We start from the raw sequence: 25,340 nt of genomic DNA on the forward strand, positions 1-25,340 counted from the left end.
CGCGATAAGGTGATGCAAGCAGCCGCTTGTGGATTTGACAGCTCCAACACAGTTCCACCTCCAAAACAACCGCTATAGGGATGTCAGCTAGTGCAGATCTGATATAATCTAGCCCTGATCATTCATGAGCTACTTTGCTTTATCACCTCAGAACCCTTCTAGATGGAGTACAAATGAATGCATTACCACTAAGAATGGAGTGCAATTATTTGCTGTCGAAAAGCATTGTGGGGAAAATGGCAGTCATGATTCTACAGTAGTCTGGACCTTTGATGTATTTTTACTTGCGCAAACAGGGCATTTTAAATTATTATGTTTCTCTTACATACAGAAAATCACAGAAAAAATGTTTTGTTTCCTTTTCTTGCAGTAATTGTTTTTCAGATGCATGGGATTATCAGATTTTTCAATAAAACAATTGCAAAAAATCTGTTGATTAATAAATTGCTACAGTGATTACATTTTTATTTCCATCACTGATCATCATAAAGAAGAAAAAAAAAAAGAAGAAAAAACAAAAAAAACTAAAATTACAAGGCCTAAAGCCTACTAAACTATAGCCAACTATGATGCACGGGGTAAAATGGAATCAGGCATAAACAGACCGGGTCGCAGCACATGAGCTCAGCTGTCTACAATCCATACACATTACACAGAGAGAGAGCCAGGAAGGCCAATACATTAGTAATGAAAAGATCCATGTGCAGAGGTTGATAAATAATACAACTGTCAAGGCACAATGGCAAACAGGATGTGGAATGTGTGTGGAGTCCTGTGAGTGAGAGAGTGTGAGAGAGAGAGAGAGAGAGAGCGAGCAAGAGAGAGAGAGAGAGAGAGAGAGCGAAAGAGAGAGAGAGAGAGAGAGAGAGAGAGAGAGAGAGCGAAAGAGAGCGAGCGAGAGAGAGAGAGGCCTTTCCATCGTGCTGTCAAATATTGACCATGTAAGTGCTAGACAGAGGGCTCTGAGGCCCAGAACAGTCCTCTATGGGAGGTAGGACTGAGGCTACAGTAAGACAACCTCAGGGCCGACTGTACTGTACACCTATGGACCTCTGTACACTTCAAGTCAATATGGTATTATGTAATACTCTGTTTTCTGTTCAGAGGCTCTGCTTTTACACAGCCAGCCCAGTTCTGATCTTGTTTTCACTAATTGTTTTTTTGACCAATCAGATCAGCTTTGAAAAATATCTGATGTGATTGGTCAAAAGACCAATCAGTGAAAAATACAAATCTGAATTGGGCTGCCTGTGTAAACACAGCCAAAGTGATCCACTGATTCAAAGGATACTGTATACATAATGCAAATCGACTGTGGGAAAGGGTTTCTGAGCCCAGCTGGCATTGACCAGTTCTACTAGTAGTAGTATTGTGGAAGATACACCATTTAGGTTACTGTATATGACTGGTGTAGAGGGGAAGGGGGGTGCTACTGTGCTCTGGAGAAATGTGTTTAACCTGAACAGCCTCTGTAAAGGTCACGCTGTATAAAGGGAAGATTGAGGGCTAATTAAGTTGACCTGAGTGAGAATACAATGATAGCAGGCATGTATACGTGATAGTCCTTCACATGGTATTTTCAGGTGTGGTTGTCCCAATCTGGAAAACAATTGTGGTTATCCAATATGCTGCTGTGTGCTAGTCAAGGTACTACCTACAATAGGAGGTAGAGTGTTGTGAAATTATAGTAAAAAAATGTGTAGTGTTACTACCACTATATTAAGTTAACTGTATGGCATATCAACATATTTTATAAATGTTTTATATATATTTTTACCTATATTTAGCTAGGCAAGTCAGTTAAGAACAAATTCTTACTTACAATGACGGCCTACCCCGGCCAAACCTGGATGATGCTGGGCCAATTGTGCGCCTACCTATGGGACTCCCAATCACGGCCGGATGTGATGCAGCCTGGATTCAAACATGGGACTACAGTGACGCCTCTTGCACTGAGATGCAGTGCCTTAGACCGCTGCCCTACCGGTCAAAAGTTTTAGAACACATACTCATTCAAGGGTTTTTCTTTATTTTTACTATTTTCTACATTGTAGAATAATAATGATGTCAAAACTATGAAATAACACATATGGAATAATGTAGTAACCAAAAAAGTGTTAAACAAAATATATTTTATATTTGAGATTCTTAAAATAGCCACCCTTTGCCTTGATGACAGCTTTGCACACTCTTGGCATTCTCTCAACCAGCTTCACCTGGAATGCTTTTCCAACAGTCTTGAAGGAGTTCCCACATACGCTGAACACTTGTTGGCTGCTTTTCCTTCCCTCTGCAGTCCAACTCATCCCAAACCATCTCAATTTGGTTAAGGTCGGGGATTGTGGAGGCCAGGTTATCTGATGCAGCACTCCATCACTCTCCTTCTTGGTCAAATGGCCCTTACACAGCCTGGAGGTATGTTAGGTCTTTGTCCTGTTGAAAAACAAATGATAGTCCCACTAAGTGCGAACCAGATGGGATGGTGTATCGCCGCAGAATGCTGTGGTAGCCATGCTTGTTAAGTGTGCCTTGAATTCTAAATAAATCAGACAGTGTCACAAGCAAAGCACCCCCACACCATAACACCTCCTCGCTTTACAGTGGGAAATACACATGCAGAGATAATCCGTTCACCCACACCGCATCTCACAAAGACACAGCAGTTGGAACCAAAAATCTCAAATTTGGACTCATCAGACCAAAGGACAAATTTCTACCGGTCTAATGTCCATTGCTCGTGTTTCTTGGCCCAAGCAAGTCCCTTCTTATTGGTGTCCTTAGTAGTGGTTTCTTTGCAGCAATTCGACCATGAAAGCCTGATTCACACAGTCTCCTCTGAACAGCTGATGTTGAGATGTGTCTGTTACTTGAACACTGTGAAGCATTTATTTTGGCTACAATTTCTGAGGCTGGTAACTAATGAACTTATCCTCTGCAGCAGAGGTAACTCTGGGTCTTCCTTTCCTGTGGCGGTCCTCATGAGAGACAGTTTCATCATAGCGCTTGATTGTTTTTGCGACAGCCCATGAAGAAACGTTCAAAGTGCTTGAAATGTACCGGATTGTCTAACCTTCATGTCTTAAAGTAATGATGGATTGTTGTTTCTCTTTGCTTATTTGAGCTGTTCTTGCCATAATATGGACTTGGTATTTGACCAAATAGGGCTATCTTCTGTATAGCAACCCTACCTTGTCACAACACAACTGATTGGCTCAAATGCATTAAGGAAAGAAATTCCACAAATGAACTTTTAAGAAGGCACATCTGTTAATTTAAATGCATTCCAGGTGACTACCTCATGAAGCTGGTTGAGAGAATTCCAAGAGTATGTAAAGCTGTCATCAAGGCAAAGGGTGGCTATTTGAAGAATGTCAAAAAGTATATATATTTAGATTTGTTAACTTTTTTGGTTACTACATGATTCCATATGTGTTATTTCATAGTTTTGATGTCTTCACTATTATTCTACAATGTAGAAAATAGTAAAAATAAAGAAAAACCCTTGAATGAGTAGGTGTTCTAAAACTTTTTACCCGTAGTGTATATTATTAGACAAGGGGCCCCAGATTGAATAATGTCTCCAAATACATGCTCTGCCATTAGAGAGTGTGAGTTATGGCCTACACTTGCACGCTACCGTGAGTATATTGATGTCCAACACGTAACCATGGCTCCCTCTGCGGCATGTACAGTACATCCTAACCGTAGGCTATGATCCTAATGGCAATCAGTCTAATGTGCTCTCCTCAAAAGTAGTGCACTATGTAGGGAATAGGGAGTTATTTGGGATGTAACCATGGATTTCCTCTGGCTCTCTCCTTGAGAATGATAAATTGTACCCTAGTACTCTACTATATTAAGCATAAGAGAAGGGAATCTACTGCTAAGTTGTAGTCTATATTAAGTTAATTGTATGGCATAGCAACATATTTTATAAATATTTTAAAATTGTTTACCTTTATTTAGCTAGGCAAGTCAGTTAAGAACAAATTCGTATTTACAATGACGACCTACCTTGGCCAAACCCGGACGACGCTGGGCCAATTGTGCGCCGCCCTATGGGACTCCCAATCAAGGCTGGATGTATGCTATTACATTTTGCTACAGTGGGATGGAAAATGCCCAAGTCATGCAGTCATCATTGTCATTGGGGTCAACTGGTTCCGGTACTAACTCACAGGAATCAATCTATGTATACAAAAAGAGCTTTATTCAGATATGTAACTTATTTTACATTAAAAGTATCAGTACTGTGTCATTTTTTTCTAAGGACATTTCAAGCCATCAGAACATGAAGAGACCGCAATACACCACAAAGAAAGAAGATATGGTAATCAAGAAACCAGGGGACTTTCAAACATAACTTGATTTCAGTTACTGAACCCTAACAAATGAATACATTAACATAAAAGTATGTTGAAACGGTGAGCCTAATATCCCTCGTCTTAGACATTAATAAGAGCATAAATACAGACGATAAAGACCAGGGCTGCAGAGAGAGAGAGAAGTCATGGGCTAGGGGCATCCTGGAAGCAGCCTGTAGCCCAGATCACCAGACAACCAGACCTGGCCGTGAGACTATCTTGTCTGAGCTAGCTGGCTGGTTGTCACACAGGGTGAATGGAATGACCCAGTGAACAGCCAGCCCCAGGTCTGTTCCACTCCAGACAGCCCTGTAGTCTCAGTCAGCAGTGTCAGGATACCACGATCTAATGGTGTCAGTGTCTCCGGTCCAACGCTAGTTACACAGCCAGTCTGTTGATGTTGAAGATTTTGACAGAGTGGTCTGCCCCTGCACTGGCTAGCTGTACCCAAGAGCTGCCTGCTGCTGTGACGCTGCCCTCGCCCCTGCCTTCCTCCTCACCCCCCTGGCCGGCTCGGCCCGCCCTCGGCCTCCAGCGCAGCCTCTTCACCGTCAGCGAGTGACTCTGACTGGAGGGGGGAAGCGTTGTCAAGGAAACAACACAGAGTGGTGACATACTGTACGACAGTCATAGCGTATCATTGTGTTGTCTCCATACTGTACTACAGTCATAGTGTATCATTGTTGTCTCCATACTGTACTATAGTCATAGTGTATCATTGTGTTGTGTCTCCATACTGTACTAGTCATAGTGTATCATTGTGTTGTCTCCGTACTGTACTAGTCATAGTGTATCATTGTTGTGTCTCCATACTGTACTACAGTCATAGTGTATCATTGTGTTGTGTCTCCATACTGTACTAGTCATAGTGTATCATTGTGTTGTCTCCATACTGTACTAGTCATAGTGTATCATTGTGTTATGTCTCCATACTGTACTACAGTCATAGTGTATCATTGTGTTGTGTCTCCATACTGTACTAGTCATAGTGTATCATTGTGTTGTCTCCGTACTGTACTACAGTCATAGTGTATCATTGTGTTGTGTCTCCATACTGTACTACAGTCATAGTGTATCATTGTGTTTTGTCTCCATACTGTACTAGTGATAGTGTATCATTGTGTTGTCTCCATACTGTACTAGTCATAGTGTATCATTGTGTTGTGTCTCCATACTGTACTACAGTCATAGTGTATCATTGTGTTGTGTCTCCATACTGTACTAGTCATAGTGTATCATTGTGTTGTCTCCATACTGTACTACAGTCATAGTGTATCATTGTTGTCTCCATACTGTACTACAGTCATAGTGTATCATTGTGTTGTGTCTCCATACTGTACTAGTCATAGTGTATCATTGTGTTGTCTCCGTACTGTACTAGTCATAGTGTATCATTGTTGTGTCTCCATACTGTACTACAGTCATAGTGTATCATTGTGTTGTGTCTCCATACTGTACTAGTCATAGTGTATCATTGTGTTGTCTCCGTACTGTACTACAGTCATAGTGTATCATTGTGTTGTGTCTCCATACTGTACTACAGTCATAGTGTATCATTGTGTTGTGTCTCCATACTGTACTAGTCATAGTGTATCATTGTGTTGTCTCCATACTGTACTAGTCATAGTGTATCATTGTGTTGTGTCTCCATACTGTACTACAGTCATAGTGTATCATTGTGTTGTGTCTCCATACTGTACTAGTCATAGTGTATCATTGTGTTGTCTCCATACTGTACTAGTCATAGTGTATCATTGTGTTGTGTCTCCATACTGTACTAGTCATAGTGTATCATTGTGTTGTCTCCATACTGTACTACAGTCATAGTGTATCATTGTTGTCTCCATACTGTACTATAGTCATAGTGTATCATTGTGTGTATCAAAAATTTTAGAAAAAGCTGTTGCGCAGCAACTCACTGCCTTTCTGAAGACAAACAATGTATACGAAATGCTTCAGTCTGGTTTTAGACCCCATCATAGCACTGAGACTGCACTTGTGAAGGTGGTAAATGACCTTTTAATGGCGTCAGACCGAGGCTCTGCATCTGTCCTCGTGCTACTAGACCTTAGTGCTGCCTTTGACACCATCGATCACCACATTCTTTTGGAGAGACTGGAAACCCAAATTGGTCTACACGGACAAGTTCTGGCCTGGTTTAGATCTTACCTGTCGGAAAGATATCAGTTTGTCTCTGTGAATGGTCTGTCCTCTGACAAATCAACTGTACATTTCGGTGTTCCTCAAGGTTCCGTTTTAGGACCACTATTGTTTTCACTATATATTTTACCTCTTGGGGATGTTATTCGAAAACATAATGTTAACTTTCACTGCTATGCGGATGACACACAGCTGTACATTTCAATGAAACATGGTGAAGCCCCAAAATTGCCCTCGCTAGAAGCCTGTGTTTCAGACATAAGGAAGTGGATGGCTGAAAACGTTCTACTTTTAAACTCGGAAAAAACAGAGATGCTTGTTCTAGGTCCCAAGAAACAAAGAGATCTTCTGTTAAATCTGACAATTCATCTTGATGGTTGTAAAGTCGTCTCAAATAAAACTGTGAAGGACCTCGGCGTTACTCTTGACCCTGATCTCTCTTTTGACGAACATATCAAGACTGTTTCAAGGACAGCTTTTTTCCATCTACATAACATTGCAAAAATCAGAAATTTTCTGTCCAAAAATGATGCAGAAAAATTAATCCATGCATTTGTTACTTCTAGGTTAGACTACTGCAATGCTCTACTTTCCGGCTACCCGGATAAAACACTAAATAAACTTCAGTTAGTGCTAAATACGGCTGCTAGAATCCTGACTAGAACCAAGAAATTTGATCATATTACTCCAGTGCTAGCTTCCCTACACTGGCTTCCTGTTAAGGCAAGGGCTGATTTCAAGGTTTTACTGTTAACCTATAAAGCGTTACATGGGCTTGCTCCTACCTATCTTTCCGAGTTGGTCCTGCCGTACATACCAATACGTACGCTACGGTCACAAGACGCAGGCCTCCTAATTGTCCCTAGAATTTCTAAGCAAACAGCGGGAGGCAGGGCTTTCTCCTATAGATCTCCATTTTTATGGAACAGTCTGCCTACCCATGTGAGAGACGCAGACTTCTTTACTGAAGACTTATCTCTTCAGTAGGTCATATGATTGAGTGTAGTCTGGCCCAGGAGTGTGAAGGTGAACGGAAAGGCTCTGGAGCAACGAACCGCCCTTGCTGTCTCTGCCAGGCCGGTTCCCCTCTCTCCACTGGGATTCTCTGCCTCTAACCCTGTTACAGGGGCTGAGTCACTGGCTTGCTGGTGCTCTTTCATGCCGTCCCTAGGAGGGGTGCGTCACTTGAGTGGGTTGAGTTACTGACGTGATCTTCCTGTCTGGGTTGGCGCCCCCCCTTGGTTTGTGCTGTGGTGGAGACCTTTGTGGGCTATACTCGGCCTTGTCTCAGGATTGTAAGTTGGTGGTTGAGGATTTCCCTCTAGTGGTGCGGGGGCTGTGCTTTGGCAAAGTGGGTGGGGTTATATCCTTCCTGTTTGGCCCTGTCCGGGGGTTTCTTCGGATGGGGCCACAGTGTCTCCTGACCGCTCCTGTCTCAGCCTCCAGTATTTATGCTGCAGTAGTTTGTGTCGGGGGGCTAGGGTCAGTTGGTTACCTGGAGTACTTCTCCTGTCTTATCCAGTGTCCTGTGTGAATTTAAGTATGCTCTCTCCAATTCTCTCGTTCTCTCTTTCTTTCTCTCGGAGGACCTGAGCCCTAGGACCATACGTCGGGACTACCGGCCGTGGTGACTCCTTGCTGTCCCCAGTCCGCCTGGCCTTGCTGCTATTCCAGTTTCAACTGTTCTGCCTGCGGTTATGGAACCGCCACCTGTCCCAGACCTGTTGTTTTTCAACTCTTGATGATCGGCTATGAAAAGCCAACTGAAAATTATTCATGATTATTATTTGACCATGCTTGTCACTTATGAACATTTTTGAACATCTTGGCATAGTTCTGTTATAATCTCCACCCGGCACAGCCAGAAGAGGACTGGCCACCCCTCATAGCCTGGTTCCTCTCTAGGTTTCTTCCTAGGTTTTGGCCTTTCTAGGGAGTTTTTCCTAGCCACCGTGCTTCTACACCTGCATTACTAGCTGTTTGGGGTTTTAGGCTGGGTGTCTGTACAGCACTTCGAGATATTAGCTGATGTACGAAGGGCTATATAAAATAAAATTGAAATTGATTGTGTCTCCATACTGTACTAGTCAGTGTATCATTGTGTTGTCTCCGTACTGTACTAGTCAGTGTATCATTGTGTTGTGTCTCCATACTGTACTACAGTCATAGTGTATCATTGTTGTCTCCATACTGTACTATAGTCATAGTGTATCATTGTGTTGTCTCCATACTGTACTAGTCAGTGTATCATTGTGTTGTGTCTCCATACTGTACTAGTCAGTGTATCATTGTGTTGTGTCTCCATACTGTACTAGTCAGTGTATCATTGTGTTGTGTCTCCATACTGTACTACAGTCAGTGTATCATTGTGTTGTCTCCGTACTGTACTAGTCAGTGTATCATTGTGTTGTCTCCATACTGTACTACAGTCATAGTGTATCATTGTGTTATGTCTCCATACTGTACTACAGTCATAGTGTATCATTGTGTTGTCTCCGTACTGTACTACAGTCATAGTGTATCATTGTGTTGTGTCTCCATACTGTACTAGTCATAGTGTATCATTGTGTTGTCTCCATACTGTACTAGTCATAGTGTATCATTGTGTTGTCTCCATACTGTACTAGTCAGTGTATCATTGTGTTGTGTCTCCATAGTGTATCATTGTGTTGTGTCTCCATATTGTACTAGTCAGTGTATCATTGTGCTGTCTCCGTACTGTACTAGTCAGTGTATCATTGTGTTGTGTCTACCTCAAGCAGACTGTATGTAAATGAGGTTGTTAGGCACATGGTAATATATAAGAATGAATTATATTTCTAGGGTTTGAGGTCAACCATGGTTGCATGATGAGTAGTGTAATATGCCTGAGACCTAAAGACTTGTGTTAGCTCCCTGAGTGTGTCACATACAGACATAATGCACAAAAATAAAACCTGTTGAAGCATAGACGTTCTCATATGAAATTTCCAAAGGTGCTGAATCTGCTAAATGTTGTTTTATACAGTAGCAGTGGAATAAACGTTCACAGATCAGGTAACATTACAACATTGTTAGAACACTAAATAACACAGAAACGTCATCAACTTTAGAAGCCAGCTGGAAAAATAAAACGTCCATGTGGAAACAAAGTGCATGTGGAAATAAAGCGCATGTGGAAATAAAGCGTCCATGTGGAAACAAAGTGCATGTGGAAATAAAACGCATGTGGAAATAAAACGCATGTGGAAATAAAACGCATGTGGAAATAAAACGCACGTGTAAATAACGTGCACGTGTAAATAACGTGCACGTGTAAATAACGTGCACGTGTAAATAACGTGCACGTGTAAATAATGTGCACGTGGAAATAAAGCGCATGTGGAAATAAAGTGCATGTGCAACTCAAAGATGGGTTACTAGGCCATAGACAGACAGCACACACAGGTGGCACACAAGGGAAGCATACACACTCCATCCATACACACTACCATCAAGATATGAAACCCCTAGGAACTCTTGTTGATCTGAAACGATTGGATAGGTCAACAGCTAAAGCTTCCCTATGCCTTCTGATAGGCTGCGTATACATTTCAACCATATTGCTAATACCTATCCATCTTTCATGCCGTCCCTAGGAGGGGTGCGTCACTTGAGTGGGTTGAGTTACTGACGTGATCTTCCTGTCTGGGTTGGCGCCCCCCCTTGGTTTGTGCTGTGGTGGAGACCTTTGTGGGCTATACTCGGCCTTGTCTCAGGATTGTAAGTTGGTGGTTGAGGATTTCCCTCTAGTGGTGCGGGGGCTGTGCTTTGGCAAAGTGGGTGGGGTTATATCCTTCCTGTTTGGCCCTGTCCGGGGGTTTCTTCGGATGGGGCCACAGTGTCTCCTGACCGCTCCTGTCTCAGCCTCCAGTATTTATGCTGCAGTAGTTTGTGTCGGGGGGCTAGGGTCAGTTGGTTACCTGGAGTACTTCTCCTGTCTTATCCAGTGTCCTGTGTGAATTTAAGTATGCTCTCTCCAATTCTCTCGTTCTCTCTTTCTTTCTCTCGGAGGACCTGAGCCCTAGGACCATACGTCGGGACTACCGGCCGTGGTGACTCCTTGCTGTCCCCAGTCCGCCTGGCCTTGCTGCTATTCCAGTTTCAACTGTTCTGCCTGCGGTTATGGAACCGCCACCTGTCCCAGACCTGTTGTTTTTCAACTCTTGATGATCGGCTATGAAAAGCCAACTGAAAATTATTCATGATTATTATTTGACCATGCTTGTCACTTATGAACATTTTTGAACATCTTGGCATAGTTCTGTTATAATCTCCACCCGGCACAGCCAGAAGAGGACTGGCCACCCCTCATAGCCTGGTTCCTCTCTAGGTTTCTTCCTAGGTTTTGGCCTTTCTAGGGAGTTTTTCCTAGCCACCGTGCTTCTACACCTGCATTACTAGCTGTTTGGGGTTTTAGGCTGGGTGTCTGTACAGCACTTCGAGATATTAGCTGATGTACGAAGGGCTATATAAAATAAAATTGAAATTGATTGTGTCTCCATACTGTACTAGTCAGTGTATCATTGTGTTGTCTCCGTACTGTACTAGTCAGTGTATCATTGTGTTGTGTCTCCATACTGTACTACAGTCAGTGTATCATTGTTGTCTCCATACTGTACTATAGTCATAGTGTATCATTGTGTTGTCTCCATACTGTACTAGTCAGTGTATCATTGTGTTGTGTCTCCATACTGTACTAGTCAGTGTATCATTGTGTTGTGTCTCCATACTGTACTAGTCAGTGTATCATTGTGTTGTGTCTCCATACTGTACTACAGTCAGTGTATCATTGTGTTGTCTCCGTACTGTACTAGTCAGTGTATCATTGTGTTGTCTCCATACTGTACTACAGTCATAGTGTATCATTGTGTTATGTCTCCATACTGTACTACAGTCATAGTGTATCATTGTGTTGTCTCCGTACTGTACTACAGTCATAGTGTATCATTGTGTTGTGTCTCCATACTGTACTAGTCATAGTGTATCATTGTGTTGTCTCCATACTGTACTAGTCATAGTGTATCATTGTGTTGTCTCCATACTGTACTAGTCAGTGTATCATTGTGTTGTGTCTCCATAGTGTATCATTGTGTTGTGTCTCCATATTGTACTAGTCAGTGTATCATTGTGCTGTCTCCGTACTGTACTAGTCAGTGTATCATTGTGTTGTGTCTACCTCAAGCAGACTGTATGTAAATGAGGTTGTTAGGCACATGGTAATATATAAGAATGAATTATATTTCTAGGGTTTGAGGTCAACCATGGTTGCATGATGAGTAGTGTAATATGCCTGAGACCTAAAGACTTGTGTTAGCTCCCTGAGTGTGTCACATACAGACATAATGCACAAAAATAAAACCTGTTGAAGCATAGACGTTCTCATATGAAATTTCCAAAGGTGCTGAATCTGCTAAATGTTGTTTTATACAGTAGCAGTGGAATAAACGTTCACAGATCAGGTAACATTACAACATTGTTAGAACATTCCACAGGCGTTGGCCTTCAGTCCACAGATTTCCCTTCCTTCTCTTCATGACTCAGTGGAAACGGCAGCCGGTGGGGCCTTCACAAAAAGAGCCTGTTGATTGCAATTTCCTCTTCAATAACCCTCCAATCAATACACAGCTATTCAAACCCACTTGAGGATGGTCTTTCGCTGGCTACCTTCCAGATGCCACCCTATTCCCTATATAGTGCACTACTTTTGACCAGGACCCTTAGGGTAGGGAATAGGGTCCACTTTGGACGTACTCTCAGCAGAGTCATAAAAACTCCTGCCTAAAGAGTCAGAGTACCTTTTGGGGTATTTTTCTATTAGATATGTTGTCTTGAGGCTTCAGCGTAGAATAATGGAACCAGTGCTTATAGGACAGCTGGACTAAAGGCCTGTAGTTAGTCAGTGCCAAAAGGTGTGTGTGCGGGGGGGTATTTTAGAAACTGAAATGTGTGATGAATACTTGGGATTGTGTGTTTATGCATGCATACCGGTGTGTGTGTCTAAAGGATACGAGGAGTCTGTTTCTCCATATCTGGTCCAGTCTGATGCTCCAGCAGGCTCCTCACTGGGTTCCCACTTATACAGCAGGACCTGACCACTCTCCAGCCCCACCGCCAGCAGATAGCTGGAGGAACATACATGAATTAAACTTATTGTCCCAGATGGACATGTGGTTAACAGGCAGGCTTATTGTCCCAGATGGACATGTTTAACAGGCAGGCTGATTGTCCCAGATGGACATGTTTGGACATATTATACATGTCTAGCTGTAAGCCAGGCAGGCTTACAGCTAGACATGTATAATAGTTCAACAGATCACACAAAAGGCTAAATAACACAGAAACGTCATCAACTTTAGAAGCCAGCTGGAAAAATAAAACGTCCATGTGGAAACAAAGTGCATGTGGAAATAAAGCGCATGTGGAAATAAAGCGTCCATGTGGAAACAAAGTGCATGTGGAAATAAAACGCATGTGGAAATAAAACGCACGTGGAAATAACGTGCACGTGTAAATAACGTGCACGTGTAAATAACGTGCACGTGTAAATAACGTGCACGTGTAAATAACGTGCACGTGGAAATAAAGCGCATGTGGAAATAAAGTGCATGTGCAACTCAAAGATGGGTTACTAGGCCATAGACAGACAGCACACACAGGTGGCACACAAGGGAAGCATACACACTCCATCCATACACACTACCATCAAGATATGAAACCCCTAGGAACTCTTGTTGATCTGAAACGATTGGATAGGTCAACAGCTAAAGCTTCCCTATGCCTTCTGATAGGCTGCGTATACATTTCAACCATATTGCTAATACCTATCCAATTGCAGGCCTACAGTAGCGTCTAGGGTGAAGGGGGCTAGTGGTTCAATTGGAATTCAGAAAATAAGCGCTGCCTCAGTATTGTACCTGTTGCCGGGGCACAGGATGGGGCAGAAGGAGACAGCAGTGGCCGAGTCTCCTACGTCTAATATGGAGGAACAGGGCCGGATGACTGGGGGTTCATCAGGGGTCACACTGGCCTCAGAACTACTGCAGTCCCCCCACACTATCACCTGTAGAGAGAAACTTGAATTAAGTTATACTGGAACGTCACACTAACACAGACTGTGTGTAGGTCCCAGGTGGTATCCTATAGCCTATGTAGTTCTATGGGCCCTGGTCAAAAGTAGTGCACTGTAAAGGGAAAAGTTTGCCATTCGGGATGCAACCTATGATGAACAGTATTTTACTGCCTCTTCCTTACCATTGTGACCTTTACTTACTGAGGAGCTCATTTGTAAGGAACAACCTTTGAAGGCTGATGATGGTTTGAGATCAGCACATCATTATGTTTCATGCCAGTCTTGCATTGACGTCAAAGGACTCTGAAGCTGGGGATCAGGGACTGTTTCAAAAGGGTTCTCAGAGTAGAAGTTCTGCTCTAGGATTGGACCCACCCACCCTCTTATTCATCATGATTTAAATGACAAAACTGATCCTTGATCTGTACTCCTTCTCTGAGAAACTTTGTGAACACACGCTCAGACCTAAGTGAATAGACGTTGAAGTCCGGAGAATACAAGCTACCTCTACTAACAACACTACGGTCTTGCTGTTGTAGAATAATTACCTTCTTGTCCCGACTCGACGTCACAAAGTACTTGTTGTCGGCGCTCCAGTCACATGACCATATGATGCGCGTGTGTACGGCCGTGTCCTTCCTGGTAGATGTGTACAAGGAGAAATGGGGTTCTGGACAGGGGAGACACACACAGGCACAATAAATACCCATCTACCTTGCACTTTGCATTAGTATTGAACCACAAAACGTTCTAAAACAGTACATAACTGCTCAGTGGTAACAATGAATCTCTCCACTGACACACAACTAAACCCAAAGCCTCAGTTCCTCCTCTCCATGATGTCTGTCATTAATGTTGGTTGTGACACACTGTTTTGTGTTGTTCCAGCAGCCAACCATCTAGAGAGACACTGCTGTCTGTGTAGTTCCAGCAGCCAGCCACAGCATTGTTTTCCCCCTCTAGAAAGGTTGTTCGTGTTCAGGCTGTCTGTCTCTGTATCAGCCCACCTCCAGACAATAACACACAACACAGACCCAGACTTACAAAACACGGACCCAGACACACAAAACACGGACCCAGACACACAAAACACAGACCTAGACACACAACACAGACCCACATGATTAATCTGGTTGTAAGTCTTAGGGATGCGCATTTGACAATTTTTTACTGTTCGAGTACTCACATGTTTATTATTATGCCCATTGTCTCACAGTTTGTATAGGCATGTTTCTAGTCCCACAGTTTGTACAGGCATGGTTCTAGTCTCTCAGTTTGTATAGGCATGTTTCTAGTCTCAGTTTATATAGGCATGTTTCTAGTCTCAGTTTGTATAGGCATGTTTCTAGTCTCAGTTTGTATAGGCATGTTTCTAGTCCCACAGTTTGTATAGGCATGTTTCTAGTCTCACAGTTTGTATAGGCATGTTTCTAGTCTCACAGTTTGTATAGGCATGTTTCTAGTCCCACAGTTTGTATAGGCATGTTTCTAGTCTCACAGTTTGTATAGGCATGTTTCTAGTCCCACAGTTTGTATAGGCATGTTTCTAGTCCCACAGTTTGTATAGGCATGTTTCTAGTCCCACAGTTTGTATAGGCATGTTTCTAGTCCGTTTGTATAGGCATGTTTCTAGTCCCACAGTTTGTATAGGCATGTTTCTAGTCTCTCAGTTTGTATAGGCATGTTTCTAGTCTCTCAGTTTGTATAGGCATGTTTCTAGTCTCTCAGTTTGTATAGGCATGTTTCTAGTCCCACAGTTTGTATAGGCATGTTTCTAGTCCCACAGTTTGTATAGGCATGTTTCTAGTCCCACAGTTTGTATAGGCATGTTTCTAGTCCCACAGTTTGTATAGGCATGTTTCTAGTCTCACAGTTTGTATAGGCATGTTTCTAGTCTCTCAGTTTGTATAGGCATGTTTCTAGTCCCACAGTTTGTATAGGCATGTTTCTAGTCCCACAGTTTGTATAGGCATGTTTCTAGTCTCACAGTTTGTATAGGCATGTTTCTAGTCTCACAGTTTGTATAGGCATGTTTCTAGTCCCACAGTTTGTATAGGCATGTTTCTAGTCCCAGTTTGTATAGGCATGTTTCTAGTCCCACAGTTTGTATAGGCATGTTTCTAGTCCCACAGTTTGTATAGGCATGTTTCTAGTCCCACAGTTTGTATAGGCATGTTTCTAGTCCCACAGTTTGTATAGGCATGTTTCTAGTCCCACAGTTTGTATAGGCATGTTTCTAGTCCCACAGTTTGTATAGGCATGTTTCTAGTCCCACAGTTTGTATAGGCATGTTTCTAGTCTCACAGTTTGTATAGGCATGTTTCTAGTCTCACAGTTTGTATAGGCATGTTTCTAGTCCCACAGTTTGTATAGGCATGTTTCTAGTCCCACAGTTTGTATAGGCATGTTTCTAGTCCCACAGTTTGTATAGGCATGTTTCTAGTCCCACAGTTTGTATAGGCATGTTTCTAGTCCGTTTGTATAGGCATGTTTCTAGTACCACAGTTTGTATAGGCATGTTTCTAGTACCACAGTTTGTATAGGCATGTTTCTAGTCCCACAGTTTGTATAGGCATGTTTCTAGTCCCACAGTTTGTATAGGCATGTTTCTAGTCTCAGTTTGTATAGGCATGTTTCTTGTGTGCGAACTCAGCACCTGTGTGTGTGTGTGTGTGTGGGGGGGTGGGGGTCGGAACACAATTGAGTGAAACTGAGGGGAATGGGACTTTAGGGAGAAGAACTGTGTGATGCTTGGCATGGTTTCTTTTTTTGTTGTGCCGCGCAAATTAACATGTACAAATGGAACACTAGAGTCAAAACAAATAATAATAAAAAAAATTGTGACAAGCCACAAAGCACATACCACCCAATAGTTGTCACAGTATTTGGGGGAAACAAATGTGATCTCTGGTTAAAGAAAGAGTTTTGTCTTCCGTTTGATTACTAATACCTAGTCTGCCTGTATCTGCCTGTATCAGCCCGTCTCCAGATAGAGCCATGCTAGTAGCAGTGTACACACACACATGAGCTCCCGGGGAGCAGTTAACCCACTGCTCCCCGGGCGCCGATACCTGGATGTCGATTGAGGCATCTCCCCTGATTCAGAGGGGCTGGGTTAAACGCGGAAGACACATTTCAGTTGAATACATTCAGTTGTACAACTAACTAGGTATCCCCCTTTCCCTACACACACACACTTGCTGTCGGAGCTCAGGGAGGCCTGTCTTCTCTCTACCTCCAGCTACAGCCACTCTCCATCCCTGTCTTCACGGGCCGGCTGTGCTTTCCAGCCCCTCGATTGGCAAGTCTAGACTGGTTAAGAGAGAGAGAGCGAGTGTGTCTGTGCGTGCACGTGTGAGCCTGTGAGTAATTCAGGGCTCAACTGGAACAGACTGCCAGTTCGCCGGGCGCAGGGGAACCCACCAAGGCTCCCGCCACAGGCAAATAGGGAAAGAAAAACAGTTGCTTCACCGGTTAGGGCCGTGTCACTGGTGATTTACCTGACTGGGTTTAAATGGGGATTTGAGACGTTGGTTGTATGGCTCCGCACTAGTAAAACAGGACTAAACTCAAACTAAACTAGCTCTTGGCTGCTTAAACACCTGACATGAAACTGAACTAACTCCAAAAGCAGGGAGAAAATACTATTAAAAGAAAAAGCATAATACCAGTAAAGCAGACAGACAGGTCCTCAGCTCACCTGTGTTTGTAAGGGTGGCGGCGGGGTCGTCCCGTCTCCATAGCGACCAGGTCCTGTCCCGGGACACGGCCAATAGGAACAGTCCGTTGGGAGAGAAGGCCATCTGGGTGACAGTGAGGCTGTGGCAGGGCAGCGCCTGTAGCTGGCGCCAGGAAGTGGCGCTCCAGAGCAGCACGGCCGCATGCTCAGCCTTAGAGGCCTAGAACCAGAGAAGAGAAGCAGCTGGAGGACCATACTGAACAAGCTCAGCTTCAGAGGAATAGCACCAGAGAAGAATAGCAGTTGGAGCATCATACTGAACTAGCTCAGCTTCAGAGGAATAGCACCAGAGAAGAATAGCGGTTGGAGGACCATACTGAACTAGCTCAGCTTCAGAGGAATAGCACCAGAGAAGAATAGCGGTTGGAGGACCATACTGAACTAGCTCAGCTTCAGAGGAATAGCACCAGAGAAGAATAGCGGTTGGAAGACCATACTGAACTAGCTCAGCTTCAGAGGAATAGCACCAGAGAAGAATAGCAGTTTGAGGACCATACTGAACTAGCTCAGCCTAAGAGGAATAGCACCAGAGAAGAATAGCGGTTGGAGGACCATACTGAACTAGCTCAGCCTAAGAGGCCTAGAACCAGAGAAGAATAGTGGTTGGAGGACCATACTGAACTAGCTCAGCCTAAGAGGCCTAGAACCAGAGAAGAATAGTGGTTGGAGGACCATACTGAACTAGCTCAGCCTAAGAGGCCTAGAACCAGAGAAGAATAGTGGTTGGAGGACCCCACACATAGCTGACAACATAGTCATAGGACCCTATACCATTCATTCTGTTAGATACCATACCAGCCATTAATGCGAGCTTGTCCAAGTGCTGTATAGATTAGCTAATACTATCTCCATTCCTCACCAGGGGGCAAACAGTATACAATTCTCCTCCCTCTGTGTTTGGTAAACACTCATTTTAAACTTTGACTCAAAGATGTACTATCAACCCTGGTCTAGTCTATTGAAGTGACTTAAAAAAATAGAGGCCTATGTTTGTATTGGCTAAAGGCGAGACAGCAGGAAAGATAACGGGCCAATTTGGAACCCACAGCAAATATGTCCTGTAGGCGACGGCATGGACTGCTGGACAACCCAGGTCAGGTGACGTCTACCTTCAAATCACATCATTCCAGTTGTGATAGGAATCTGAATGATCCTGATGGCTGCTAATGGACTTCAACTGTAGATAACAGGTTATTTCTCTGAAAAATAGACACTTTCAGATTGATTTTGCTCCGATTAAAAAGCTGACTGTCCACCCGCACTGACACGGACCTTTACCAAGTCCAGCAGCAACGTTGGGTTTCCCGTGTGCTAACGTGTGTATGTCAATCTGTCTGTCTGCGTTTAGTGAGTCTGCCAGATCAGAGGCAGTAGGGGTGACCAGCGATGTCCTCTTGATAAGTGTGTGAATTGGACCATTTTCCTGACTTGCTAAGCATTTAAAATGTGACGAGTACTTTTGGATGTCAGGGAAAATGTATGGAGTAAAAAGTACATTATTTTCTTTAGGAATGTAGTGAAGTAAAAGTAGTCAAAAATATAAATAGTAAAGTACAGATTGGTTTTTGCCCTAGCACTATACAGCCGATTCAAATAACTAATCATCAAACTTTGATCATTTGAATCAGCTGTATAGTGTTAGGGACCCCCAACAAAAACGTGCACCGAGTTTGGGAAACCCTGCTGTAACCAGTAAATGACATATTTAAGGAGGATGATCTGCAACACATATTTAGAAATAAGTTATGATGCAATGTCAACATGATCAAACACAAGTTAACCTTTAGCATTAAACCTTTAACTGATAAATCACTGTCCGCTAACAAGAAATCAAAAGACCCTTGCGCGCTCAGTTGAGAACCGGGATACTGCCTCTGGCAATTGAAGTAGGTAGGTTCAATACCATAGATGAAGAAGAGAGGATAAATCTGTGATTTAGGGGGATGGCTTAACATTGGTTGGACCAGAGCTAGCTAGCTAGCTAGCTTGTGTGTGTAGAGCGGCACCAGAATTTTAAATAAAAACACGTCTTACATTTTTGTAGTTAATAAATCCAATGTGAAATGTGATAACTATACTATCCTAATTAGCATTGAAAAGGTTAATCCAGTCATCTCAAATAAGAAAAAATCCCCCCAATTTCTGAATCACGCTCGCAACGTCAGTAGCCAACAGTAGACTCGCAACGTCAGTAGCCAACAGTAGACTCGCAACGTCAGTAGCCAACAGTAGACTCGCAACGTCAGTAGCCAACAGTAGACTCGCAACGTCAGTAGCCTACAGTAGACTCGCAACGTCAGTAGCCAACAGTAGGCTCGCAACGTCAGTAGCCTACAGTAGACTAGCAACGTCAGTAGACTAGCAACGTCAGTAGCCTACAGTAGACTAGCAACGTCAGTAGCTTACAGTAGACTAGCAACGTCAGTAGCCTACAGTAGACTAGCAACGTCAGTAGCCTACAGTAGATGCCAGGAACATAAAATAAAATAACGTTATTAACCGGCTCCCATGCTTTTAAATGAAATGTTCCAGAACAGTATAGATCACTTTAGTTCACGGTTCTGATTCCTCTATTTGTTAAAACAATTTATTGTTTTCAGTTATGTTCCCAGAACCAGTTCCAACCCCTGCTAATAAAGTACAATGTGCTTTGCTACAGTCACAGATTGACGTTTGGCATTTGTCCTCCAACTTGTCACACTACCTTACATGCCGACGCCACCACCGTCCTCCCACTGTCAGACGCCAGACAGAACATCTCAAAGCCATGTCCGTACCTAGAGAGAGAGGGAGAGAGCGAGAGAGAGCAAGAGAAGATGAAAAAGAGAGAGGGGAGGGAGCGAAGAGGAATGATGAGAGCTTAGTCACCAGATAAGACTGTGATAAAAGACAAGTGGTCAAACTTGAAGCACAAACAATCCTCCTGAAAGCTTTAAAATGGCGCATCTAAGAATCACGCTTCTGGTGTCAGAGCTGCCAGGCTCTACACATGGGCATATGAAACAGAGCGACTACGTCCCAAATGGCCCACAATTCCCTATTAGTGCACAGAGCTCTGGTCAAAGATAGTGGACTATATACAGTTGAAGTCGGAAGTTTACATAAACCTTGGCCAAAGTTATTTGGGATATGTGGGACGCTAGCGTCCCACTTGGCCAAAAGCCAGAAAAAAATGCAGCGCGCCAAATTCAAATATATTACTAAAAAAATCTATCTTTCATGAAATCACACATGAAAGACACCAAATTAAAGCTACACATGTTGTGAATCCAGCCAACATGTCTGATTTCAAAAAGGATTTACGGCGAAAGCACACCAAACGATTATGTTAGGTCAGTACATAGCCACAGAAAACACAGCCATTTTCCCAGCCAAAGACAGGAGTCACAAAAAGCAGAAATAGAGATAAAATTAATCACTAACCTTTGATGATCTTCATCAGATGACACTCATAGGACATCATGTTACACAATACATGTATGTTTTGTTCGATAATGTGCATATTTATATCCAAAAATCTTAGTTTACATTGGCGCCATGTTCAGAAATGCCTCCAAAATATCCGGAGAAATTGCAGAGAGCCACATCTAACAACAGAAATACTCATCATACACTTTGATGAGACACATGTTTTACATAGAATTAAAGATACACTTGTTCTTAATGCAACCTCTGTGTCAGATTTCAAAAAAACTTTACGTACAAAGCACACCATGCAATAATCTGAGACAGCGCTCAGATATAACAACATTTCTCCGCCATGTTGGAGTCAACAGAAATACAAAATTACATCATAAATATTCCCTTACCTTTGATGATCTTCATCAGAATGCACTCCCAGGAATCCTAGCTCCACAATAAATCGTTGTTTTGTTCGATAATGTCCATTACTTATGTCCAAGTAGCTACTTTTGCTAGCATGTTTAGTACACATGTCCAAACGCTCGCGCAGATCCAGGCGAACGTCGGACGAAAACTTCTAAAATTTATATTACAGGTCGAATAAACTTGTCAAACTAAGTAGAGAATCAATCTTCAGGATGTTGTTATCATAAATATTAAATAACGTTACAACAGGAGAATTCCTTTGTGTCTACAGAAGTAATGGAACGCAAGGCGATATCATTTGGAATGCGCTTGACCAAGAACTGGCACTCTGCCAGACCACTGACTGAAAAACCTCCCATCCGGCCCCACTTCACAGTAGAGGCTTCATTCAACGTTCTACAGACTGTTGACATCTTGTGGAAGGCGTAGGAAGTGCAAACAGATCCATATCTTACTGGGATTTGAATAGGTGATGAGTTGAAAATCGACCAGCCTCAGAATTCTCACTTCCTGTTTGGATTTTTTCTCAGATTTTTGCCTGCCATATGAGTTCTGTTATACTCACAGACATCATTCAAACAGTTTTAGAAACTTCAGAGTGTTTTATATCCAACAGTAATAATAATATGCATATATTAGCATCTGGGACAGAGTAGGAGGCAGTTCACTCTGGGCACGCTATTCATCCAAAAGTGAAAATGCTGCCCCCTATCACAAAGAAGTTAAACTCAGTTTTTTTCCTGACATCTGATTAAATTCCTGACATTTAATCAGAGTAAAAAATTCATCGTCTTAGGTAAGTTAGGATCACCACTTTATTTTAAGAATGTGAAATGTCTGAATAATAGTAGAGAGAATGATTTATTTCAGCATTTATTTTTCATCACATTTCCAGTGGGTCAGAAGTTTACATAGACACAATTCGTATTTGGTAGCATTGCTTAAAAATTGTTTCATTTGGGTCAAACGTTTCGGGTGGCCTTCCACAAGCTTAACACAATAAGTTGGGTGAATTTTGGCCCATTCCTCCTGACAGAGCTGGTGTAACTGAGTCAGGTTTGTAGGTCTCCTTGCTCGCACACGCTTTTTCAGTTCTGCCCACAAATTTTCTATGGGATTGAGGTCAGGGCTTTGTGATGGCCACAACTTTGGAAGTATGCTTGGGGTCATTGTCCATTTGGAAGACTCATTTGTAGCCAAGCTTTAACTTCCTGACTGATGTCGAGATGTTGCTTCAATATATCCACATAATTTTCCAGCCTCATGATGCCATCTATTTTGTGAAGTGCACCAATCCCTCCTGCAGTAAAGCACCCCCACAACATGATGCTGCCACCCCTGTGCTTCACGGTTTTGGGATGGTGTTCTTCGGCTTGCAAGCCTCCCCCTTTTTCCTCCAAACATAACGATGGTCATTATGGCCAAACAGTTGTATTTTTGTTTCATCAGACCAGAGGACATTTCTCCAAAAAGTATGATCTTTGTCCCCATGTGCAGTTGCAAACTGTAGTCTGGCTTTTTAATGGCGGTTTTGGAGCAGTGGCTTCATCCTTACTGAGCGGCCTTTCAGGTTATGTCCATATAGGACTCGTTTTACTGTGGATATAGATACTTTTGTACCCGTTTCCTCCAGCACCTTCACAAGGTCCTTTGCTGTTGTTCTAGGATTGATTTGTACTTTTCGCACCAAAGTACGTTCATCTCTAGGAGACAGAATGCGTCTCTTTCCTGAACGGTATGACGGCTGCGTGGTCCCATGGTGTTTATACTTGCGTACTATTGTTTGTACAGATGAATGTGGTACCTTCAGGCATTTGGAAATTGATGCCAAGGATGAACCAGACTTGTGGAGGTCTACAATTATCTTCTCAGGTCTTGGCTGATTTCAAGCAAAGAGGCACTGAGATTGAAGGTAGGCCTTGAAATACATCCACAGGTACACCTCCAATTGACTCAAATGATGTAAATTAGCCTATCAGAAGCTTCTAAAGCCATGACATCATTTTCTGGAATTTTCCAAGCTGTTTAAAGACAGTCAACTTAGTGTATGTAAACTTCTGACCCACTGGAATTGTGATACAGTGAATTATAAGTGAAATAATCTGTCTGTAAACAATTGTTGGAAAAATTACTTGTGTCATGCACAAAGTAGATGTTCTAACCGACTTGCCAAAACTATAGGTTAACACGACATTTGTGGAGTTTTTGAAAAACGAGTTTTAATGACTCCAACCTAAGTGTATGTAAACTTCCGACTTCAACTGTAGGGACTAGGGTGACATTTGGGACCCAGCCAGAGAGCGGAAGGTTTTCTAGCTGGAATTATGTAGATTCTACTCACACAGGCTGCAAAGGTTAAGAAGACACAGATACCTTACTGGTAAAGCACGCTAGAGCTAGACTGTGGAATTAAACAGTGACGTACGGGACTCCAGAATAGCAGACTGCACACACACACGAGTGCAGAAACATCTCATCCTTTCAACCTACCAAACATTTCATATTCAGAAATATACTCAAAATAGAAACCCTACCACAGAATCAAAAATATGACACCACATGAATTTTAATGTTGCTATTACACGTTCAGTTATACAATGCATTCGTTGCCAAATGGGAGTAAGAAAAGTGCTATTCAAAAACACAATGGCTGCACTTGCAGTAAATGTCAAAGCTGTATGTCATGTTAATGCAGGACTGACTGGTAAATAGATTTAACATTGGCAACAAATGGAGGCGATATATTCTCCTGGGCACAGAAGAGGCTCATGGGGAAATCTGCATTCTGATTGGTGGGAGGTCTTTGGCTGGTTGGCTCTGAACGGGGTTTAGAAAAATGTTCAGACCCATTAACCCTCACAGGAGGCGAAACAAAACATAACCAGTTATTTGTCTATAAATATGAGAAATGCGTTGAAAAGTCGTGTCGCAAGGAAAATGGATGCTGCTCACAAAAGGTTGAAATCATAGATGCCTTGTGTACATTCCTAGAAAGCAGGAAAGAGTGCTGAAACGTTTTCTGACAAGTCCCCATCTGATTCTGTAGTTGATGAAGCGTGTGCAAAAGTGGTACTCTAACATTGGCTGCCTTTACACAAGCAGCCCAATTCTGATATTTGGCAAAATAGCTGATCCGATTGGTCAAAATACCAATTAGTGGGAAAAGATCAGAATTGGGATGCCTGTGTAAATATAGCCATTGAGACCGAAAATGTGTGTGTATGTGTGAAGATGGAATGAAAGGACTGTTAGAATGATCATGGGACACTAACAGTTTTTGGACCTCAGGCCATAGTGTGTTTTGGAGGAGGTGGTCCTCTGGAGGTGGCTCTGTGGACACACACACAAAATTACAAAGAAAGTCAATTTCAAAATAATTACATAACTATTGTATTTAATATATTCAACATTCACCCTAATGGGAACCATTTTCCAATTGACTGAAATGAAGATTGTATCTATGTGGAGATTGTATCCATGTCGCTGGCATTTATGATTTTCTTGTGTAACAACCCTAATGTTAAGCAGGGAGGGAGAGAGGGAGTGACAAGAGGGAGAGAATTAAAGAAGAGACACACTGGAGACACGAAACAGAATGAAGAACAGAATTGACCGCCTCAAGACAATGTTCTCTCTCGGATTCTTCACAGCGCTCATCGTTAGCATTTAGCTCCAATACGTAACCCTCATCTCGCTATTTCTGAAAAGCCATTTTGTAACAACGACGCTTTATCTCCCAATTTTCAACGGCTGTTAGCTTTGAGGGGTGCTGCGAAATGAGAATCAAATGTACCCCTTCTCTCATTCTCCACCCATGCCAAGACAACTTCACTATCTACTCCTGCAGACACAGTGTGTATCCCAAATGGCACCCTATTCCCTATTGGCCTTGGTCAAAAATAGTGCACTATGTAAGGAATAGGGTGCCATTTGGGACGTAGACTCTTACGCAATCCTTACTCTCCTTCATTACACATGACATGTAAAGCCTCGTTCCCTCTCGTTGTTATTTGTCCCAGGCTTCCTGTTTCTCCCAAATTGTTCCTTCCCTTAATCCTCTCTAGTAGTTAATCAGAGACATGGCATTACTCTGTTAACTGATTATTCTGTTGACAACTCACTATTGTGTTGACAACTCACTATTGTGTAAACTCATTAT

General features: G+C 42.7%; 1 protein-coding gene across 2 annotated transcripts in view; it reads right to left on the reverse strand.

The window, feature by feature from the left end:
* Nucleotides 1-4,189: 4,189 nt before the first annotated feature.
* Nucleotides 4,190-25,340, reverse strand: part of LOC139555215 (elongator complex protein 2-like) — a 55,707-nt gene continuing 34,556 nt past the window's right edge. The window contains exons 16-22 of one of the 2 annotated variants that reach the window (XM_071368827.1): nucleotides 24,454-24,511; nucleotides 20,058-20,130; nucleotides 17,315-17,513; nucleotides 14,163-14,284; nucleotides 13,460-13,605; nucleotides 12,554-12,667; nucleotides 4,190-4,932 (exon numbers count right to left, since the gene is read on the reverse strand). In XM_071368827.1, coding sequence (XP_071224928.1) covers nucleotides 4,743-4,932; nucleotides 12,554-12,667; nucleotides 13,460-13,605; nucleotides 14,163-14,284; nucleotides 17,315-17,513; nucleotides 20,058-20,130; nucleotides 24,454-24,511 — 902 coding nt within the window. In that variant the 3' untranslated portion in view covers nucleotides 4,190-4,742. Of the gene's footprint in view, nucleotides 4,933-11,951; nucleotides 12,124-12,530; nucleotides 12,668-13,459; nucleotides 13,606-14,162; nucleotides 14,285-17,314; nucleotides 17,514-20,057; nucleotides 20,131-24,453; nucleotides 24,512-25,340 lie in introns of those variants that run through there. The other variant, XM_071368828.1, reaches the window with a different exon arrangement.

This window comes from Salvelinus alpinus, chromosome 26, assembly GCF_045679555.1.
Source record: "Salvelinus alpinus chromosome 26, SLU_Salpinus.1, whole genome shotgun sequence".
Classification (NCBI taxonomy): domain Eukaryota; kingdom Metazoa; phylum Chordata; class Actinopteri; order Salmoniformes; family Salmonidae; genus Salvelinus; species Salvelinus alpinus.